This window comes from Dermacentor variabilis, chromosome 11 (assembly GCF_050947875.1).
Source record: "Dermacentor variabilis isolate Ectoservices chromosome 11, ASM5094787v1, whole genome shotgun sequence".
NCBI lineage: Eukaryota > Metazoa > Arthropoda > Arachnida > Ixodida > Ixodidae > Dermacentor > Dermacentor variabilis.
The window spans coordinates 93,643,045-93,664,387 of record NC_134578.1 but is presented as its reverse complement, the minus strand read 5'-3'; the positions used below and the strand labels follow the sequence as shown (position 1 = coordinate 93,664,387).

Below are 21,343 nucleotides of genomic sequence, written 5' to 3'. Positions count from 1 at the left end.
TGTGATGACTTTCACAGAACTAAGAATACAATATTGCTGTCACATCACGCAAGTAAGCACACCTTCTACGCACTGCCAATTCCTAACAGAATAAAATGTCGTGATGATCAGTTGTCTATTGTTAAAGGGTTACGCACCCCGTTATCAGAGCATGCAACATGCCAGTCGACTACTGCGCTCCAAAATTGAAACGAGTTGTTTTAAAAAGCCTGATAGACTTCACCGAGCTGCTGCTCCATCTAGAAAATCCTGGCTGCCTGCTGCCGGTTAGGCTTCAGTGTCGGATTTGGTGCTAGAAGGTTTGGGGAGAAGTTCGCGCTGAATGTACGGGAGAACGCCCCCCTCAGCGATGGTCACGCCGGCGAGCAGCTGTCTCAGTTCTTCGTCGCTGCGCACGGCCAGCTGCAGAAAGCGCGGGGTGATCCTGGCCTTGTGATTGTCCCTCGCCGCGTTCCCGGCGAGTTCCAAGACTTCGGCGGTGAGGTATTCGAGCACGGCCGCCAGGTACACAGGAGCGCCGGCACTTAGGCGCTCGGCGAGCCTGCATCTTCGCATAAGCCTGTGGATTCGGCCCACCGGGAATGTTAAGCCGGCTCGTGAGGAACGGGACCTGGGTGTCACATATCCGCTTTGCTTGTCGTTGGTGTTTGACTTTCGGCTAGATGACATCGCGGCAGCCACGGTAGAAAGACTGTGCTTTTGGTGCCGATGGAACTGGACAGGACGGAGAAGGATAGCCTGAAATGCAATGCAAAGGGCGCTTGCCGTTAGCATCCGGGTCAATGGAAGCAGACTCCACAAATAACGCTAAATAACTGGTGCCCTACGACAGGAGGTGCCCCCGAAAAAACTGGCTACCCTAATTTTTGTTATTGCAAACAGCAGTAATTTTTTAAGAGCAGGTCTGGGCTGTGTCGTTGTCACTTCAGATCTATGCGCAATACTGGGAACATTCTTACCGCGAACTGATCGTAGGACGGCAGCTGTCTGTAAGTCAGCCGGGTCAACGGGTGGCCTCTCGTGCAGTGCGGCAGCAATCGCTCATGGGCGAAGCTTTATGCTCTGAACTTTGGCCACGTGCTTTATTCGTCTACGCATGGAATAGACTGTTACGTCATTACCTTGTCGGTTTTGAGCTGATAATTAGCGATTAGATACTGGTATAAACGGTCTCAGTGAAGTGCAGTCGTTCGTAGCACGCCACTGAGCTGAGTGCGATCTGTAGTTTCATTTTGGAAACCATGTCGTCACATAGTTCGCGGAAGCTATCTTAATGCGAAACGAATGTATGAGCCATTGCGCAAAAGTCTAGCGTTGTAGTCGGCGGCATCGACGAATGATGATACAAAAAAGGCCTCTGTAGCGTAGCCTTTTGGGCGTCTTGGTGCATGATTTGAATAGCAATGAATAGCGCGCAGTGGACGGGAGAGTAAAATTCAGACACACACGATCAGTACGAACAGTTAATTTCAAACATTTTATTTTTCACATGCACCACTTTTCTACGCCAGAAGAAGGACCTATCTATTATACAACCGGTATCAGCATCTCAGAAACGCCAGCTCTTTATCTAGCCCGAGAGAAGCCGAGCACCAGGACAGGGATAATCTTGTACCCACTTCATCACTGATCGGTAACCGGTGAGACTGGGCATAGAACCCCACACCTCGCGCATGCCAGGCGGATGCTTAAACTACTAGGCCAGAGTCGTAGTAACAGAACAACCCGATAAACACTTTGTAATCTTCTGAGTGAAAGAATGTTTGGAACAAGTAAGTGCCAAGTAGCTTGAGCACGAGTAATGTACTATTTCAAATAATTTTACATGTGAAAGGGGCCTGGATGGATTGAAAAGTTATTTTGGATGCATTAGTGAAAAAAGCCAATAGACAATACATCTCCTATGGCACTGCGCATTCATTTGGAATGCTTTCTTGCAGAATACAGCACTTAACAGTAGTCTTCATTCAACTGTTGTATACATGGAAGAAAGCAGTTCACATTTGACAAACACGTTCAGACCTCCTCACTGACTGGCTAACAAGAGAAACTACTGAGCACTTGTAGTCTTTCGAGTGAAAACAGTCACAAGTGTCACAAACAGTCACCCTTTCACATACCTTTGCATTAAACGCAACAATTTTCGGAAAAAGAAAGATTTTTTGCTGATTTTTATATTACGCCATACACTTTGCCTAAAACGATACTTCTTTAGATTTATATTCTATAACACTTTTCTAGTTCACGAACAAGATGTGGAAATTAAAGGCCAGAATTTTCTAAAAACAAAAAAAACAATTTTCAATGTAATCCTTCAACCAGTTTTGCGGGCGATGATACCGCCTGGCTCGGACTTCTGGATATGAATGACGTTAGATTCACGTCATCAGGAAGAACATGTTGAGTGCCTCGGTAAGGAGCTCTCTTGTTCCAAAGATGATCGCAGTAGCCTAGTGTCACTAATACATAATATTGCACATCACTGAATAGAGGCGCCCCAGGCTCTCCAACAGTTCCATCACTTACAGCACTGAATAACGGCCAAAGAGGTGCCACTGACGGCACAATGTGCGTCCGCAAAGACGAATGTGGGCAAAACTATCGGGACTACACTGTGAAGCGAGTTTGTACCTTCAGGAGTCTCCAATGTGGTTCGTGATGCACAAGTAGACTCAGGAGGTGGCATGAGTGGAGCCCTCATGGCCGTGTCTCACAGTGCCTTGCAGGTCGAGGAAAAGATGAAGTAGGACCGTGTGTATGCGAAGATACTTGTTAAGCTTGACAGTATGTTGACATTAGCAGGTGCAGGTTCTCAACCAGGGCAAGCTTAAGGAGGTGTGGGGATTGATCCCTAATACTGGCTGGCAACCACCAGTGACACAATGGCTGAAAGATATCCCGCGACCTGGAGCTTTGTTGCTCTAGAGTGAAATGCTTGGAAGATGAGTTCTTGGGCCCCCCTCCTTGCCTAAAGAAAAAGGGCCACAATGGGCTTCACCAGAAAAGGCGCATTTCAGCCACTTCAGGATCGATGACTCATTGGAGCGTCGAGGAGTGTGGCCCGTACGATATATGTAGGCAGCGAAAACTGTCAGCCATGACTAGATGCATTACTTGTCTGCAGTGAACTGTACCCTAGTCTAGGTTGATTCAATGCGCGCGATAACTGTCTGTGGAGCACTGCTTCAATTCGCTAAAGATGTAATAATATTATAAAAAAATAAAATGATAATAATAATAATAATAATAATAATAATAATAATAATAATAATAATAATAATAATAATATTATAATGTTTATTTTCTCCAGCGAAACTGGAAGGAAGGTATTCCAGGCGAAAAGCAGCTCTAGGCAGCTTAATATGGGTCCGGAAACCCTCACGTGGGAGGGTTCAAGAGCATAGTAAAATGATTACTTTACTCTTATAGAATAACAAGGATGAACCTTGCAAAGTAATTTATACAAAACAATAACTGAATTCAGAACTATATACAAGGAATACAGATTCAAAAATTAACAACTTGTACGGTGTAGATCCACATCTTCTGGTTGGCCTCCTGTGGCGCGATAACTGTTCTTGCGAGATGGTTGCTGTACTTGTGTGCTCAGAGACCTTCAGTTGTGCAACCTCTAACATTAACATGATCAACAGCTCCACCGACAGGGCTAAAACCATTGTTCGAAGGGGTAGCCTACAAAAGGGCTATAAAACGCTACACTCAAGAGGCCCAGGAGAGCACGTGGGAGGAGTCACAGCATTCTCGAAGGCAGGCATCAGCCACCACGCAATCGATGTGAAATGTGGCAGAGCGCACAAAGGACAGCAGGGAGGGCACATTGGGAAGTGTGTGAGCCATCGTATAGCCAAGGTGAGGCGTGGCAGTGTGCACAGTCGAGCCGCGGCAGTGAGGACACCTGGGAGGCTTGCGTCAACCGTCAGGTAATCGAGATGAGATGTGAAAGCAGAGAGGACACCTGGGGAGCGTGCATCAGCCATCGTGCAGTGTGCCAGCGCACTGCAACGGCTCAGTGCCAGAGAGCTGCGATTCAGACGTGCTGTTATTACTTCCCAGGTTGAAGATGATTGGCTTCATTTTGTCACTAAACCCACTCATCACGCAGAAGTGTGTTCCAACACCCTTCACATGCTACACAGCCTTGGCCCAGTTCTCTGGCGTGGCTTTCTCCACTTCAGCAAGGATAAGGTTGCGCACATCCTTGGTCTTGAATGTGCTGTTCATTGCTTCCACTCCACCCTTAATCTGTGCCCAAATGGGTTCTACGAGGTTAAACTCACAATGATATGGAGTGAGCCTGAGGACAACAAAGCCAGAACATTCAGCAACCGCATCAACCCGGTACTTGATAAATTTAGTCTTGACGGTGGCCACAGTGTCTAGCAGCTGCTTCTTAGTCATGATGGCATGGCACGGTATCGCCTTTGAAGCCACCCAGTCTAGTATCGTTGCCTTCCGGCATGACAGAGACGGGATTTCCACCACGCGTCTGGAATGGTAGGACGCATTGTCCATAACAATGACGCTTCACGGTGGAAGCCTACCGACGACCGAGCAGAACCACGTCTAGAAACGGTTGCCGCCCATTTCCTCGTGGTGTTCACCTATTTTCTTTCCCAGGAACACATCAAGAAAGCCATCAACAAATACATCCTCACTACCAACAAGATTCACGATCAGTCGCTGTCCTTTTACCGACGGCTGGTTGAGCCCCGTCCTTAAGCCACGCAAGTACGCGTCGCGTGACGACTTGACAGTCATATCAGCCGAGACCTTCCTCACTGTGCTGCAAGCATTGAGCCACGTTTTATCAATATAGGATATTTTGCGCCATTCTTCCCTCTACTGAGCAATTTCGTAAAGATATTGTGCGCCCAGTGCAACAAGTCTTCGCGCTCGACGAGCAAGGAGTTCCAACCACGTTTCTCGCTCTTGAATCCGATGTCCAGGAGGAGGCGGCGGATAGGCCACGTCTAAATGGTCAGCAGATTATCTATGTTCACGGATACTGATTCCGCAGCTATGTTCTTCACTGTTAGGATCTCGCTGCGGCGGAAAAAAGCTGTGAACGCAGTTTCTGAATGCAGTTATAGTGAAGCTGTCGTAAGTATGTAGGCGCCTCCTACAGCCTTCACCTCTAGGCCACTTCCGTGGAGGTCCGTAGTTCTCCGTCCATATCTTTGGTAGTGCGCCTGACATCAGAGAGAAGTGGTTCTTGTGGGAAAGGAGGAAAGGCTGGCACTATCTTCTGCAACCCATGCGGGAGCGCGCCTGACATCAGAAAGTTTGAGTAAGCTCACAGGGGTCAGTTCGCTCACCCTCTCGCAGATCTGCGTGATGGCGACATTCGGTTGCTCTTTCCGCAGCTTCATATACACATTCAGAAAGAGTTTCTGAACACCACTGCAGAAGGTATTTACACTGCTGTTTCTCTCGGACAACTGGTTCAGTGTCTTCGGAATAGCCTGGCACGCCTGAGGCTTACCTGGTGACGGCACAGTTGATGAAGGCGAGTTCGATGAAGAGGAACGGCAGATGTATAATGGTGCTCGGTGAGAAACGCTTCCTCAGGAGCGACGTCCATGTTGGAAACTGGTGTATGTCCAACCCTCGAGTTATTTTGTGCAGACAATATTTTTAAAACACAGTAAACGACAATCACAATTATTGGACATAAACATTTATTGTAAAACGTTACAGTATCGGCAATATTGTACAAACATGTGACCAACTGAGGCGTTTGCTTCTTGTGAATATTTGTGGCGCATGCTGTGTTTTTACGTTGCAAGTGCTTTATTTCAGTTCAATGAAATTAGACTTTCACCATTCCACTGTAATAGATGAGTGAAGACGTATAAAATTACGTGATTACCACTTTATTTTTGTGGTTACCGTCTAATTTAGGTAACAGGGAAAGTTTGAAATATGGCTTATTTACAGCCTCGCGGAGGAACAGTGGCTGGCGGTTCTGAGGGTGTGGGCGGGGCTTCACTGCAGACTTAAGTTGTATCCGACTATAGTACAGCTTAGTTAACTAAACATGACATGGTACAGTTACGTAACTACTATAGTAGTTACGTCTGCTACTACTACTATTATAGTAACTACTATAGTAGTAGTCAGCTACGGACCGGACTACACTACAGCTTACGTAACTGAACCTGGCACGGTATAATTGATTAAGCTGTCAGTGCCGTTTGACCATTAGGGTTACAGAATGGACACCAAGGGAAGGAAAACGCACTCAAGGACGACAGAAGACTAGGTGGTGCGATGTATGGATGGATGGATGAAAAACTTTATTAGGGTCCTTTAGGACGCGCACTAAAGCGCAGCGGGCCGCTGCCACGTCGGGACAGAGAGGCCGAGCCTTTCCGCCGCGTCGCGGGCCCGTTGGACAGCCCATAACTGTTCTTCGAGGTTGGAACTGTGTAGGACCGCATCCCAACCTGAAGCAGTGTTGTTTTCATTGCCGCGTAACGCGGGACATCGCCAGAGCATGTGAGGTAAATTCGCTAAGTCATTGCATTGTGCACATGCATTTGTTGACTGAATTTCGGGGTATACCTTGTGAAGAAGTCGGGGGTTTGTGTAAGCCCCCGTGTGTAGAATCCTTAGTGTCAAAGCCTGAGGTCTATTGAGTTTGCAATGTGGGAGGGGGCAGATCCTCCGAGCCAAGTAAAAGTGCTTAGTAATTTCGGTGTACGAGGAAGGAGAGTCCCGATTGTCAGTACCCCAGCGTCACGCTGCCTGGTAGCTACGCGGTTGATGATCCCTCGCGCAGCTCCGTGTGCCGACTGATTGAGGTTGGGCGGGGCACCCTCGATCTGTCCCATGTGGGCTGGAAACCAGATCAATGTGTGTGGCTTGATCTCCTTGCTTCCTAGTATCCCTAGGGCCACCTCGGATATGGTTCCTTTGCCAAATGCCCTAACAGCTGATATGGAATCACTGTAGATTGATGTCCTCTTGTCGTCCAATAAGGCCATCGCTATTGCAGCCTGCTCTGCGATCTCAGAGGACGGCGTCCGAATCGAGATTGCGTTCGTTATTTGCCTTTCATGATCTACGCTAACTACAGCGAAGGCCTGTCCGTCGGCGTAGCGCGCTGCGTCTACGAAACTGTTCTCCGAAGCCCGTTCACGAGCCTTTTCCAGGAGAGCCTTCGCGCGTGCCCGACGTCTTCCCACGTTGTGCTCTGGATGGACGTTTCGTGGGATCGGGGCGACAATCATGCGGTCCCGTTGCTCTCGAGGGATGCTACAGAACTTTGTTTTGATTACTCTGGGAGGAACGCCCTGCTCCTGTAAGATGTGTCTTCCAGCTTGTGTGGTAGATAGTCTGACGAAGTGGGCCCTCTCCTGTGCTTCCGCTATTTGCTCTAGCGTGTCCTGCATGCCAAGTTGAAGCAAGCGTTCCGTGTGAGTGTATTTGGGGAGGCCGAGAGCTCTCTTGATTGCCTTCCTGATTAATGCATCGAGCTTATCCCGCTCCAATCTTTGCCAGTTGTACATAGCCGCGACGTAAGTGAAATGACACATTACGAACGCATGTACCAACCTCACGAGGTTATCTTCTCCGAGGCCTTGTTGCCGGTTGGCCACTCTTCTGATTTGTCTGATGGCATTGTCCGTCTTCTTAGTGAGTCGCAGCACTGTCTGGTTGTTTGAACCATTCCACTCTATCATCATGTCGAGAATCCGGATAGCATCCACCATCGGAATATAGCCTCCGTCGTTTGTGCGCAGTTTTATGTCGCATTCCGCGAGTGGTTTCCACCCCTTTGGTTTGGGGCCATACGCTTGGGTCGAAAAAGTAGCAGTTCCGACTTGTGCGGTGAGCACCGAAGGCCCGTGGACTCAAGGTATCTCTCGGTAGCATCAATCGCCTCTTGCAGGGCCGTCTCTACCTTTCTGTCACTTCCTCCCGTACACCAGATGGTAACGTCGTCTGCGTATATGGTATGACTGATACCGTCGATAGCAGAGAGTGTCCTGGATAGTCCAATCATGACGAGGCTAAAGAGGGTTGGGGATATGACTGCCCCGTGTGGCGTTCCCTTAGACCCCAGCTTGATCATGTCTGAAGTCAGGTCCCCGATATTAAGGGTGGCTTCTCAGTTTGATAAGAAAGATCTCGTGTAGGAATGAAAGTGCTTCCCCAGGTTAAGGCTCGAGATTGTGTTTAAAGCGAACGAGTGAAGAACGTTATCGAAGGCCTTTTCCAGATCTAGACCTAGTATGGCTCTCGTGTCCCGCGTATTATCGGTTGGTGCATTGGTGCAGGACAGGGGTTATTGGACATCGCAGGGGAGGCCTTCGTCCTGCAGTGGACACAAAACAGACTTATGATGATGTTGATGAAAAAACTGAATTGTTACGTAAACAAAGATTTCTTTGTAATCTGCTGTGGCTGAGTGTCTGTTAACGTTCTACGTGACAAAGCGTTCGTATTATCATGACATTCATCAGTGACTTCTACCTTGTGCTCTTTTCCAACCGTGCCCTAATCTAAACAACCTTTCCGTGACAATTTTAGGTGCTCCTTGCATGTGTTTCCAATGTGAGAGCATCATGAACCACTGCCAAATGTTAACAGATAATTTGTTTTGTAGTGGCGAGGCAATGACCCACAACAGTGTCCCCATAAGGGAGGAGCCCCCAGGAATGGAGCAGCACGACGCATAGTCTGGATGGTCGGGTCACTTATGTGAGAAGTGTCTGTGTTCCAATAAGTAAGCTCTCGGTATCATTCGTGGACAAGTTTATTTGCATATATCTCAACACACTTTACGAAGTAGGCTAAATATACATGCAACTTTATTCAACTTGCTGCTTATGTGTGTTCTTCCACGTTATGCTCACAGTATGGTGTTCTATATAAAAGTAGGCCTCAAATCTCATGTTTGCTGTATTTCCTGGTGGTTGGCTGGAAGTTAAATTTTATTATCGCTTTCTACACCATATATATATATTTGACTCCCCTTACACTATGAATTCTAAATGAGCATGCAGTACATAGTGAAAAAAGTGCTGCATTAATATATATATATATATATATATATACAGGAAAGAGACGACGAACTTTTTGGGAGACTTCTTTTACTTAACGTTTTCGGCTGGTGGACCAGCCTTCGTCAGAGTACAGTAACGCATGGACAACACATACACAGCTTTAAAGGCACCGTATCACGAGCAGAGGGCGCGCTATCTACACTGACTAGACCATACACTGCGCATCATAAATCATTATCATTGCGCATTATAAATGATTGTCCATGACACGCATTTTGGAATATACAAAAAATGAAATGCAGATGTGTTCACGATACAATACATACAAACATTACTCTCAAGTAAGTGCCAGCGGTTACAATGGTTATGTGTAGTGAAAACAAAATGACTTACACATGCAGATACAAAGGCGTGATGTTTGGCACATGGCATCTCTAAGTGCAACCTCGAATTATCTAAAAAAGTAATATATATATATATATATATATATATATATACCCTTTTGATGGTTTTTTTGTTGTGAAGCTGTTTTCCATACTGTAGCTTTTACTGCAGCACTTTTTCTCTTTGTATTGCATGCTCATTTAGAATTCATAGTGTATGCGGCCAAATATATCACAGGTGTAAGCGCACAGCGTGCTTACCATTGTTTAATAACACTGATACTCACAATTATTTTTGTATTGTTCCCAGAAAGACTCCCCCTGGCTAATACACATTTGGTGACAATGAATTTCTTGAAATTAGGCATGAAAGCCCGTATTCACTGTGCTGCAATTACTACAGTAGTGAGGTGTTTTCTAGTAGGGTTCGCATTTTTTCTCTTTCTTTTCTTTGCAAGCTATCCTCTCGTGAAATTAGGCATTGTAGCAGTTGCGAGTCTTTCCAGTTAAATTATTTTTACTTCAAGTCAATACAGGCTGAACCACGTAGTTAACTGGTAGATCAATATTTAAAGAAGCACACAATTTCGTTCTTATTGCTTAATTGTCTGCTTCCTCTTGCTATGGTGTTTGCTGGTTATTGAAGTGGTGCTCATCAAATAAATCTGACATCAACAGCACCTCGTAAAACACATTGTATGGAACTGGCACTAATTATACAGCTCTCAAGAATTATTTCTTATGTGTTGGGTCCTATTCTGAGTGTTCTGTTTCATCCTATGTATTTGTTCGGCACTGTTAACAGTCTTCTATCCATTAAGTTTGGCCCTGTTCAGGTCAGAATATGTTCAACCAGCAAGTCCAGATTATAATGCTATAAGCGAGACTTCGATTAATGGGCGGATACATTGAAAGCAGTATATGTAATCCTAAAGGTATGTTTGACAAGAATACTTGTGTCTAGAAGAAGCATCATTTTCACTGCAGCTCTTATGGTTTTAAGTTGGGTATACAAGTATCTATAGCCATTTTCCGCAATTTAGCAAGTGTTTTAGCTACATGAAACAGCCTATGTTGTGACTACTCAAGCCAAGTCCATGGTTGGTGTACCTGCTTGTTTTTTCTTGTGCACTTACACTTCCTTGGTGCTTAAGCACTGAAGCCTTCTGAGAGATGGAGTATTGCAGTAATTTTGAAGCTAGCTTGGACCTACTATTGCTACAGTATGCCAACAGATACCTACCACAGTATTGGTGCACCTCCTGAAGACCAGCCATATCCGCTAGGTGAATTTTGTTGTTTTCTTTTGAGTTTGTCCGTCAGTTCATATAAGTTTTCAGGACAAAATTTAATGGAGGGAGGGGAGACCATACAACATGACCACTGCTAACAACTGACTATTTTGATGAAAAGAATAAAAATATGAGTAGCCCTGGATGTGTGCTTATATGGTGCAGAAGTTTTTTCAGTGGGGAGGTGTAAGTTCTAATACAAAGGCATCAAGTCACGACAAACAGTATTTGTGTAAAAAAAGTAGATCGGCAAAGACTAATTTCTGTTTCTTGTCAACTAGAAAGGGTTCCTTTCTTCATGCACTGATAATGGAACCTAGCTCACACAGTTTATTTATATGGTACTGATTATGTTGGCACTGATTTCTCTTGTAAATTTTTCAGGGTGAGTGAAAACAGATGAAAAACTTTATTCGGCCTGAAGCCTTATAGTTGCAATGAAACGACTACTTCAGGTGAGCATACTGGTCTTTTGAAGGAGATATAATGATTTCTTTGGCACATATTTAGTTACCGGCCAGTTTGCCCTGTGTACATTTGGCCACGTGAAAGGAATACAGTACACTACCTCTGAAAAACACTAGACAAATTTGCTGATATCTGTAAACGAGCAAACCTCGCTTACCCGCTCGCCTTTTTCAATTCACTAGTGGACTCGTGTGTATACTGTCTGCGTATTTTTTTTCCTGGAAATATGCGTGCATAACTGTCCGCAAGTGAATTGACAAGGGCATCCACGCAAGGGAGTCTTGCTTAGTAATAGATACCAACAAATTTGTCTGATGGGTGCCAGGGATAGGGTAGTCTATTTCTTTGATCATCTGTATATTTGGTCAAGTGGGCATTGGCCAGACAGACTGGTGCCTAGACATGCACCCAGGAAAGCACCATTATTCACTCAAGCGACAAGTATACTGGTCCGACTTGATGATACATTGGCACGGCTGATGCTGCACGCCAGTCTTAGATGATTCATCTGGTTTGTTCATCTGCGGCAACCAATTGACCAAAAAAATCAGTGAGGAAGATCATGCTATTGTATTACAAAGTTGAATACTGTCTAGATGACATGGAAAAGCAATCACTTCGTGCTTATTTATTCAACTTTTTTTATGCAAGTACTGTTACACTTTTGTACTGCAACTTGCGCTTCCTTTCTGAAAGAAATCTGCAGTACAAGTGCACATGCAGTGTAAATATTTCATTTAATTGTTCCATCAATATAAACGCGGAATTGATAGCTTTTGTGTCCTGTGGTCTCCTTTCTGTCCCTTGTCTCGCACTCAAACGTTAAACATGACAGCGCACCAACTTTCTCAGTTACTTGTCAGTTAGTGTTGATAAATTCGAAATATTGTTTTGAGCTATAACATTCTTGTCATTTATGTCAATTCCGCCGGAAAGTATATAGTACTACTATTCTGCCTTCTCATAAAACATGCTAAAATGTATGTACTCTTGCAATTATGGTTTATGTAATGATAGCCGCGTAGCACAAGCCAAGAGTTGGAGCGACAGAAACTGTATTTTGGCTTCCGCGAATATCTTAGTGGGTGATCAGGGGCGGGTACTAAGAGAGCTCTTCTGGTTGGCTGGCACTACCTCTACTTCTTTCTGCACTTCACGAAGCTCAAATACCCCACTTGGGCTCAAAGAAACTGCTTATGTGTTGCTTGTATTCACTTTAAAAATTACTTTCACAGACAGAGGTAAACCATATAATTTTTTGTGGAGCCCCTTCACTTATGCCACTGCACGTACCTGCTCTTTCTGGTTACATTTATCGCAAAGCTGCACACACTTCGTTTTGTTACTGGTACTTAATGACATGAAACTGGAAATGGGATAACCTTACCACATGAAAACAAATTTTTATCGATGCCACGAAGAATTTGTAGTGACGCGTAGAATTCTTGCCTTATTCAAGCTGTGCTGTGTCGCGGGGAAGCAAGGGAGGGTGCAACTAACACTGAACTGGCTGTGGCTTCCACAAGACTTTCAAGTTTCATTGCCAAACGACAATGGGAGGCAGCACTGTCCTCCTCCGGCTCGACGGACCCGCACAACCTGGTCAACTGAGTGAAAAGAGCAGCCAAGGCCGCTGCACTGAGGGAACTACCCCGTGCCGAGCGGATGGGCGTTCTACACTCGTGTGCTTTTTTCTATTAAGTTTATTCTCTATCTCTGCCTCTGTGGGCATAAAGCTGAGATAGCCTTTAGTTACAAATAAAAAGCTACGCAGATCATATATAGCACTTTCCCTTCTCAAATTACTCAGTTGCTGGGGCAATACATTTGTACAAGGAAATTTGCTGGACTTAAGGTACTTTATGCTCATATTTTCAAAGGAAAATTAGTTTTCTTTTAATGCGCCAAATAAACAAATATTTGCACTTCTCTTTTGTCTCTGATATGACAGCAAATGGTCATCCACAGAATAAATGTAAACTAATTGTTTACCATAGTAAATATTTATTCTGCAGCATGAAGCTCAAGATATATAGATATTTGATACATGCTAAAATTTTTCACAAAGAAATGAGAAGGTACCAGCATGGTCCCAATGATACCACACAAGGATGAAGAAAGCACCAGGCAAGCACATGAAACATGCGTGCAACACACTAAGAGTACCAACTCAGGTACACCAAGCACGCCAGACCGGGCTCACCGTACACGCCAGGGTGGGTACACCAGATTGGGCTCACCACACACACCAGGACGGGCCCACTAGACCCGTGTCTGAAAACTCGCTCTGGTGTAAACGATTAGAACACCAGGACCGCGCTGGTGTATTTTTAGACTGGGAATTGCTTGCCTAAGAAAACGTGGAGTAATTGGTACGACCTATTTGGATTCTGCCGGACCTCGGGTGCCGAATAGAGTTTGAGGTAGCCATTATATATGCTAAACTTTGTCCGGTAAGCCGTGTGAAATTTTTTCTTCGGTTCTTGCTCAGAAAAAAAAAGCCGTGGGGCAGTCTAATTAGTGGCTACATCGTGGATATTGCAATGAGCTGCTTAACTAGAGCTCGCGGATGGCGGAGTTCTATGGGAAGGAAACGTAAATAAACTCGTGTACTTTTGTTTAAGTGCCCGTTAAAAAACCTCTGGGGGTTAGAACTGCCTCATATTCATAACGCCAGATGTAAAACGCCATAATTTCTTTAATTAAGAAAAGAAGCTAGCTGCGTCCTTCGGCATATTTTCTAGAGGTGTGAATGAAAGCAATTATTCTAGAGCCTGATTTCTGAGAGAAAAAAAAGCATGAGGTGCTTATTTTATATTTCACACCTAAATATATTGCCGTTGCCAACTGTACGCCTGCTATACTAAGCAGCTTCGGTATTATAAACGGTTGGCTTCAGTTGTTGGTTGCCCTATCATACGGAAAATAATGAAGCAATTAAAGAAACGGCATTCCTCACATACACGTAGAGATATTTGTAGATGGGCTGTATTCGGCGAAGAAGATAAATGTGGTACCACATTGGGCACCCACTTTTAACGGGTTGCTGATGTGGTGAGACTGACAAAATTTATTTTCTTTGGCTAAATTAGGTTAGAAGACTTACAGGCTGCCCCAAAACGGGGCGTTTATATTGGATGACCGCTGGGAACTTGTCAAGCGGAATCGATTAGCAACCATGCTGTAATTCTCTCAGGAACTGGTGCGCCTTTGCGCAACAGCCCCGTCTCTCCAGCTGCACAATCATTCGGAATGTGAGTCCTCACTTGCATCGGCGCCTCACCTTCGAGATTTTAAACGTGCTGTTATGCGTTACATTTGAACAGAAATGGCCATTAGATAATTTCTAATAGTGAATTCTGAAGTCGAATACCATCTGGATACAAAATAGAATTCGTGTAAACGAAATGCTTCTACTTTATTTCACTGCTGCCACGTTGAAAGAGATCGCCCGACAAGCCACGGAAATTACGTGGGGAAAGAGTTCCCAGTCTCGCTGATTCAGTTTGAGTACATTGGCAATATCTCTTCTCGAACACTGTTGTTCATATTACGGTTCAATAATTGCGAGCCTTGATTTTTTTTCTAGGAAAGTCGATTGATTCATCTGGAACTGGTACAGCTTTTAAAGGAAGCACTTTTATACCAGGGACTTCTCACTTTTTCAATCACTGCATTTAGAATATTTGGTAATTTTCTTCGTACATATATGTCGTGAATATCTATTTCGACGTAGCCTTAGATTTACTTAGAAGTGGATTGGTCCTTTGCATGTCTTCGCGCCATGCAGTTAATGAACCTGATTTATTTGACTACTTCATTGTTACCCGTGATCATCGTCCCTGATCAATATTCCACCAACAAGAAGCCTGCGTAAAATGACACGATGTCAATAAGTTTTCTTACGTAGCTCCATGTTGCAGATAGGCGGCTTTCGTGGCAGAAACTAGGCGTTACTTTTAGGAAACAAAGTTAAAAACTCAGTTATCCTCCACACTGTGATGAAGGATGACTAGCGAAGCTTTGTAGGGCGAATTGCACCTTCCACGCGGGCCTGCCCGGCATTGCACTGCTTTTCGGATCAGCAACGTATGGGGAGTGCTTATCGCCTGCTTCACTTGTAGAGCGATCGTAAATTGTAGGGCAGTATGAAAAACTACCGACGCACACATTTGTTCCTCAGTACGTGCTATATAAAAGTGTTTTTCCGAGCATGAAAGCAGCCTGCGAATACATGCCAATCATCCTTTACACTATTTTCTTGCAAACTAATCTCATTGCCGCTTTCGGTTGCAAAAATTTTGTACCGGTTAGCATAAGACTAATTGTGCTGAACGCACTTTGAAACTGCAGTAAACCATTTTATGAGCGAAAGAATAAAAATACTGCGGCATAAAAGACACACAGCAAAAACTTTGAACCATTTGTTTAGGTTTTGTCCACGGTCCGACCCCCCCCCCCTTGTTTTCTTTTTACTTCTGTATTTAGCGTTTCCGCTCCTTATTCGGTACCAGCAAACCTAAACTTCCCAATTTCCTGGTTCTAGTTTTAAATGTGTATGACGCGCTTAGAGAACAAATACAATATCGAAAACAGGGATCTGAGCGAAGGTTTTCGGCTGGTTTTTTTTAGCGATAGCACAAAAGGCAAAGCTACAGGTACGCTTGCCGGCGCGCCGACGCATTAGCAGGATGGCGCAGGCCAGGTCGCACGCGTTGAAGCTCTGCGCGACAGCGGATTCTGTTCCACCAGTTGGGCGAACGCAAGGCGCGACGGTCCGAGCTGTGGCTCGCTTCCTTGTCGGCAAGCGCACGTGTACGTTGGTCTTAATTCTCATCGCTAGACCAGCCTAACCCCCGAAATGTGCTCGTTACCCGGGGAAGTAGCAAACGTAGGGTTGCGCTGAGCCGGCTAACATACACAGGGGAGCTGCTTCACACCGAATGTAACGAAGTTGAATTGGCGAAGGTCAGCACTACTACGCCGGACTAGTCCAGTCCGTGTCGCCCAGATCATTTGTCAAGTAAATGTAAATGATCTGGTTCCCCGTTTGGCGATCTCTTTCCCAGCGTGTGGGCGCGTCCCAATCATCCTAAACGAACCCCACGAGTACCGTGCAGTGGGAGAATATGCTCCTTTGCTCCTACCTGCAAATTCAGATCTATGCCATTGCAAGAGCCGGTGGGGTCGCTGTCGTTCAAAGGCTGGCGGCTGCCTAGTGGTGAGGCCACCGCAAAAAACGCTAGGCAAATAAATGTTTTACAGTGAAGCTGCTTATGGCTAGGGCTCCGTGCATTTTTCATGTCCGTCAACAAATCTACCGATCAAGACAATAAATGTGTTCGTGCCTTTGTTCAGAATTCTGTGTCACATCTTTGTCGTGTGCTGCACAGCTTCGCTACTCGTACACCTTCACAGAGTGGAATGGCTCGCGATTTTTTCCTCCTCCTTTGAGTTGCTCAATTTTTCCGCCCTTCTCTCTGACGTTCCAGAGCGCATCTCGTGGTATTGCCGGTAGCGCAGTGCATGCATTAACTAACCGCAGTGACCACTTACATTTCCGAGAATGACATCGAATTTCTTTCGTGATATGCTTAACACGCTGGGCAACACCACAATTGGAATGCCTGTCGTCAACGGAGGGGGCTGCCGAACACGCGTCATCCGCTGGACTGACAAACAAAGAATTAAGAGACAGTAAGTGAAGGCCAAATGCTGCAGTTTATCTTAAAAAGAAAGGGACGACCGATAATTGTGAGTGCGTTACTTAAACGGAAGAGCAAAGACTAGAAAAGCTAACGGCGTACAATCACATGTACGCACTTTACAGACTAGCATACGACGCCAGGAGCAATCAAAACTAAGCGTGGTGACGATGGCGGCTCCGCTAAATTTCGAACGGAATAGTGCTCTGGAACATTCCGTATGTACTGTTCTACAAGCCTGCTGACTCGCATTTCAAAAGCTCTAGCAGAGCCGGTCAGCCGGCAACAACATGTTGCCCAAACGTAGTGAGCACGCGCGCATTGCGGCAGTGGTGACCCTCCGCTGACGTCACACACAACTGGGTGCTGTTCAGACATCTGGGGGCTAATAGTAGCACTGCTGTTGTACCGAGAAAATGAAATTGCTCTAATGCTGTAGGTCGCACTGCGTCATATCGCTCGTGGCATAAGTCGTTGAAGTATTGGCCCCGGAGTCCATTTAAATGTTCGAGAGAGAACTTCAAAATGAGTCATCCTGCCTTAAAAGCGTAAAGCTTTTAACTGAGGAGCTACCTGCTCACCTGCGACCTCAATATTAAATTACACAGATATTGAAGAGAAAAAAATGTGTAAAGAGACTTCAAATTTGAAGGTCATCTGAAGTACAAAGCCATAGCCATGTCAAGCATATAGGTCATTATACGTGATATAGGTTATACGTGGTATATATAAACAAACAAATTTGAAATGTGGACATGTGTACATCGTAAATAAAGGTGAGAACTTATTACAGCGAAGCTGTTTATGGCCAGCGTTCCGTGAAATTTTCATGAGTGCGAGCAAAAACTACGATCATCGGTAACGGCTCCCACACCCTTTGACAAATGTACACCCTTTGGGGTGTATATTTGCCACACAAGAATAATGGTCATCTGACTTGCTTGCATTTACTTTCTTGAAAATGCTGTGCCCGCCACTTCTCTGTCGAGAATGCTCTGTCATGCTGATAAGACGCATGCCGTTCTTGAATTGAGAGTACCGTGCTCGCAGCGTTAAAGAAAGGAAATGTGGACAAGACAGATGACGGTTGTTGTTGCGTGGCAAGATACGACCCAAAGATTGCAATTTCGTTTAAGAGCATACCCTATAACATGCAAAAAAATGCAATGGTGCATTTCTCTTGTAATGCAGACGGTGTATATATGTTTTCATCCACTTTCATTTGCATTAATTTATCATTTCTTAAATTCAAAGTAGAAGTTCAAGAAATGTCCCCTATGCTGTCAATGGTATCCTTGTTGTCTTCATATGACATGACTATGTCTATATATGTGAGTGAACGCGAATGTATATCAATCTGTTTGCTTTCCTTTCCTCACGATGACCACCGATCCAGACATTAAACGTGTTCGTACTTTTGTTCACAGTTCTGTGTCACCTCTTTTTCTCCTACGAAAAACGGCGTCGCTAGTCACCCAGCTTCACAGAGTGGAATGGATCATGGATTTTGATTCCACACTACTCTTTCCGTACTATCACAAGTTATAATTACCTTTCCTATGTTATAGTCACTAATCCCTATTATAAATGTTACTTGAAATGTATGTCTTTTATACAACCGCACACTACCACCTAAAGACTGTCCTAACCGCTGAGGTCGCTTCCATTTCAGCGTAATTGGTAGACAGATTTATTTGAGAAAGGAGTCGGCAACCAAATCAAAGAAGCAAATAAGATATTCGTCTTCACTGTAGGAAAATTCAGCTGTCGCGTAAATAAGTTCAGATCCGAAGGAATCGCTGAAGTGGGCTGTATTTTCTGCACCGCGCTAGTATTTAGTGCTATTTGCTTGTCATTTACCGCACAAACGTCTCAGTAGGTTGGACATGAATTCGACAAGCGACATGCTAGTGTAAAATAGTGTAAATAAGCCTCTTTTATAAAAAGGCAGCACGCAGCCTTCATGTTTTATTTTGGTCATCAATAAATGTTTTATACGTTCGATTTTATATATAACAACATTTTTCTTGAACATTTATACTTGATTCCATTCCTAAATTTAGTTACAAAAGCAGTTAAATAGCCCTAAGTTGAGTTAGCCGTATATGGCTATATTATTATTTTACACAAGAAATTCGTCTCCAGTTGATATACATCCGTGACGTTCACCTTATGCTCCTGAACTGAGGTTGACATAAATTTCACTGCGCATTAGTTGTTTTTTATTGTTAGAACCCAAAGTGTACTTATTACTAGTGTAACAAAGTTAGAATTTCTGTAATCCTTTATGAATTTGTATAGTGCGAGGTCAACAATTGAGACCTCATATTACAACATACGTGAAATAACTGTATGCGGCAAATATTTCAATCTGTCGCATGCGCAGCGGTCTCAAGAAGCAAAGAATGTTCAAGGAAACAATACGACCACGCCTGCTCGCCAAACGTGATTAGAAAGTGTGCGTGGGGGGAGGGGGGGGGGTGAGGTGCGGGGGTGGACGCGTATCAAATAACGAGCACGAAACCTCCAGAATTGTAATCTCGCCGTCTGCTTCTACTTTAAGGCAAGCCTGTACAAACACTACTTTTCTTTTGTGCAGAAGTGGACGCACATGCTTGTACGGAGCTATTCCGCTACATTACGAAAAATTATATCCGCAAGAAAGAGAGAAAGGAAAACACGAGCTTCTACGTTTGCAGCCTTGATTAAGTGGGCATCGGTTCTCCCAATTAGAAGCTCAAGCTTTGGTGCGTATACTGGCAAGATAAATGGGAAATAAGACTGTTGTCTACCTTTTTTTCTCTACTGGCATTGATTTTCTCCACCTGAGAACACTTTTTCAAAATCTGATACCGTCGATCAATGGGTTTTAATTAGAACGCTCATGTTTTCTCCCCCCCCCCCCCGCTCGAGTTTCTTTCTCTGAAAGCAGCGTCCACGGTTTGCTATTGAAAAACAATAACTGCTGCTTTATACAACCCTTTTCTTACATTGCTAAATGTGGATCATGATCGATCCATGAGAGCATGTATACAAAAGGTAAACTTTATTACGCAGTTTGCTACGAAGTAACCTTAAACGCCTGTCGTTGCTTGATAGGAAAAATACAAGTGAATGGTATGTGTTTCAATGTGAACAAACGGATAATATTCACAATCACATATCAAGAATTTACTATTAATCCACGCGATTTATAATGATTGATCCTCGACAAGGGAATTCACCGGAACTCTTTCAGTTTGCGTTCTCTGTAGGAAACACAAGTAAAACTGGACGACATTTGTGCACACCTTACTATGTCCATATGGCATACCAAGCTGGTGACACATGAATGAAGACTGTCAAGTGACGTTCGATATGCGATTGCTAAAAGTTCAATAAAAGATCGGTAATAGTAGTTTCCGTACACCAGACGTAAAATCGAACAATTACGGAGATAAAAAGCTATGCAGACTGCACGCGCTGTTAGAACTTACTTTATGCAAACTATCTTACAAGTAGCTGACTACCCAGCACCCTTTGCGGTTCTTTATTGGGTTTCTAGATGAACCGATGTGTTTTTGTGGATCAAGCACCTCAAGCCTGTGAACGAACACAGAAGCAAGAAAACGCCGATAGCGATAGTGTAACGGATGCCGTTGCGACACTTTCTTTAACCTGAAACGTCTTTAAAATCGGTCAGAGAGAGTGGCTTGCATAAACCGCATGTTATGAAAGCGTACAAAAGGTTTCAAAAGGTTTCAAGGTTAACCCGCAGGACTCCCACTTTTCTTTAATTATGGGGTTTTACGTGCCAAAACCACTTTTTGATTATGAGACACGCTGTAGTGGGGGAGACTCCGGACATTTTGACCACCTGAGGTTCTTTGACGGTCACCTAAATCTAAGTACCTGGGTGTTTTCGCATTTCGCCCCCACCGAAATGCGGCCACCGTGGCCGAGATTCGATCCCGCGACCTCGTGCTCAGCAGCCCAATACCATAGCCACTGGGAAACCATGGTGGGTCAACTCCCACTTGACCTATGATACGTTAATCGTGTAAGCTTTCGTATGCGTGAATAGATGACATGCACTTTGCTTTGGTGTAGTTGCATATAGAGAACAAAAAAAAATTGCCGACGATTACGTTACTTCCTAATGCGAAATTTGAGCGCAGCAAATAAGCTGTTTCACCTTTTCGATAGATTGAGGCAAAGAAATCTAGCAACACATGTATGCGCTATCACAGAATTTTTTTTTATTTTTCACACGTATTCCTTTAACAAAGACTCCACTAACAGTTCTTGACAGTCATGAAGGAAGCTTTGTGGTCGGAGAAATAGACTGATATATGTTCGACTTGGTACGCCAATGCTTGATTCTCAAAGACGAGATGTATACAAGTGCCTCGCGAGGTTGTCACAGCCGTGGGACGCGTTACGAGCGAGAGGAACGGGATGTTCTCCCGCATAAGTGTTAGGAA

General features: G+C 44.5%; 1 protein-coding gene across 1 annotated transcript; it reads right to left on the bottom strand.

The window, feature by feature from the left end:
* Positions 1-267: 267 nt before the first annotated feature.
* LOC142563381 (histone H2A-like) lies at positions 268-669 on the bottom strand. Its single transcript, XM_075673939.1, has one exon. The coding sequence runs from the start codon at positions 667-669 to the stop codon at positions 268-270; it is 402 nt and encodes a 133-aa protein (XP_075530054.1).
* Positions 670-21,343: the final 20,674 nt, after the last annotated feature.

Excerpts from the sequence above, each read along its gene's own strand:
- LOC142563381 (XM_075673939.1), bottom strand. The coding sequence starts at position 669 with ATGTCATCTAGCCGAAAGTCAAACACCAACGACAAGCAAAGCGGATAT.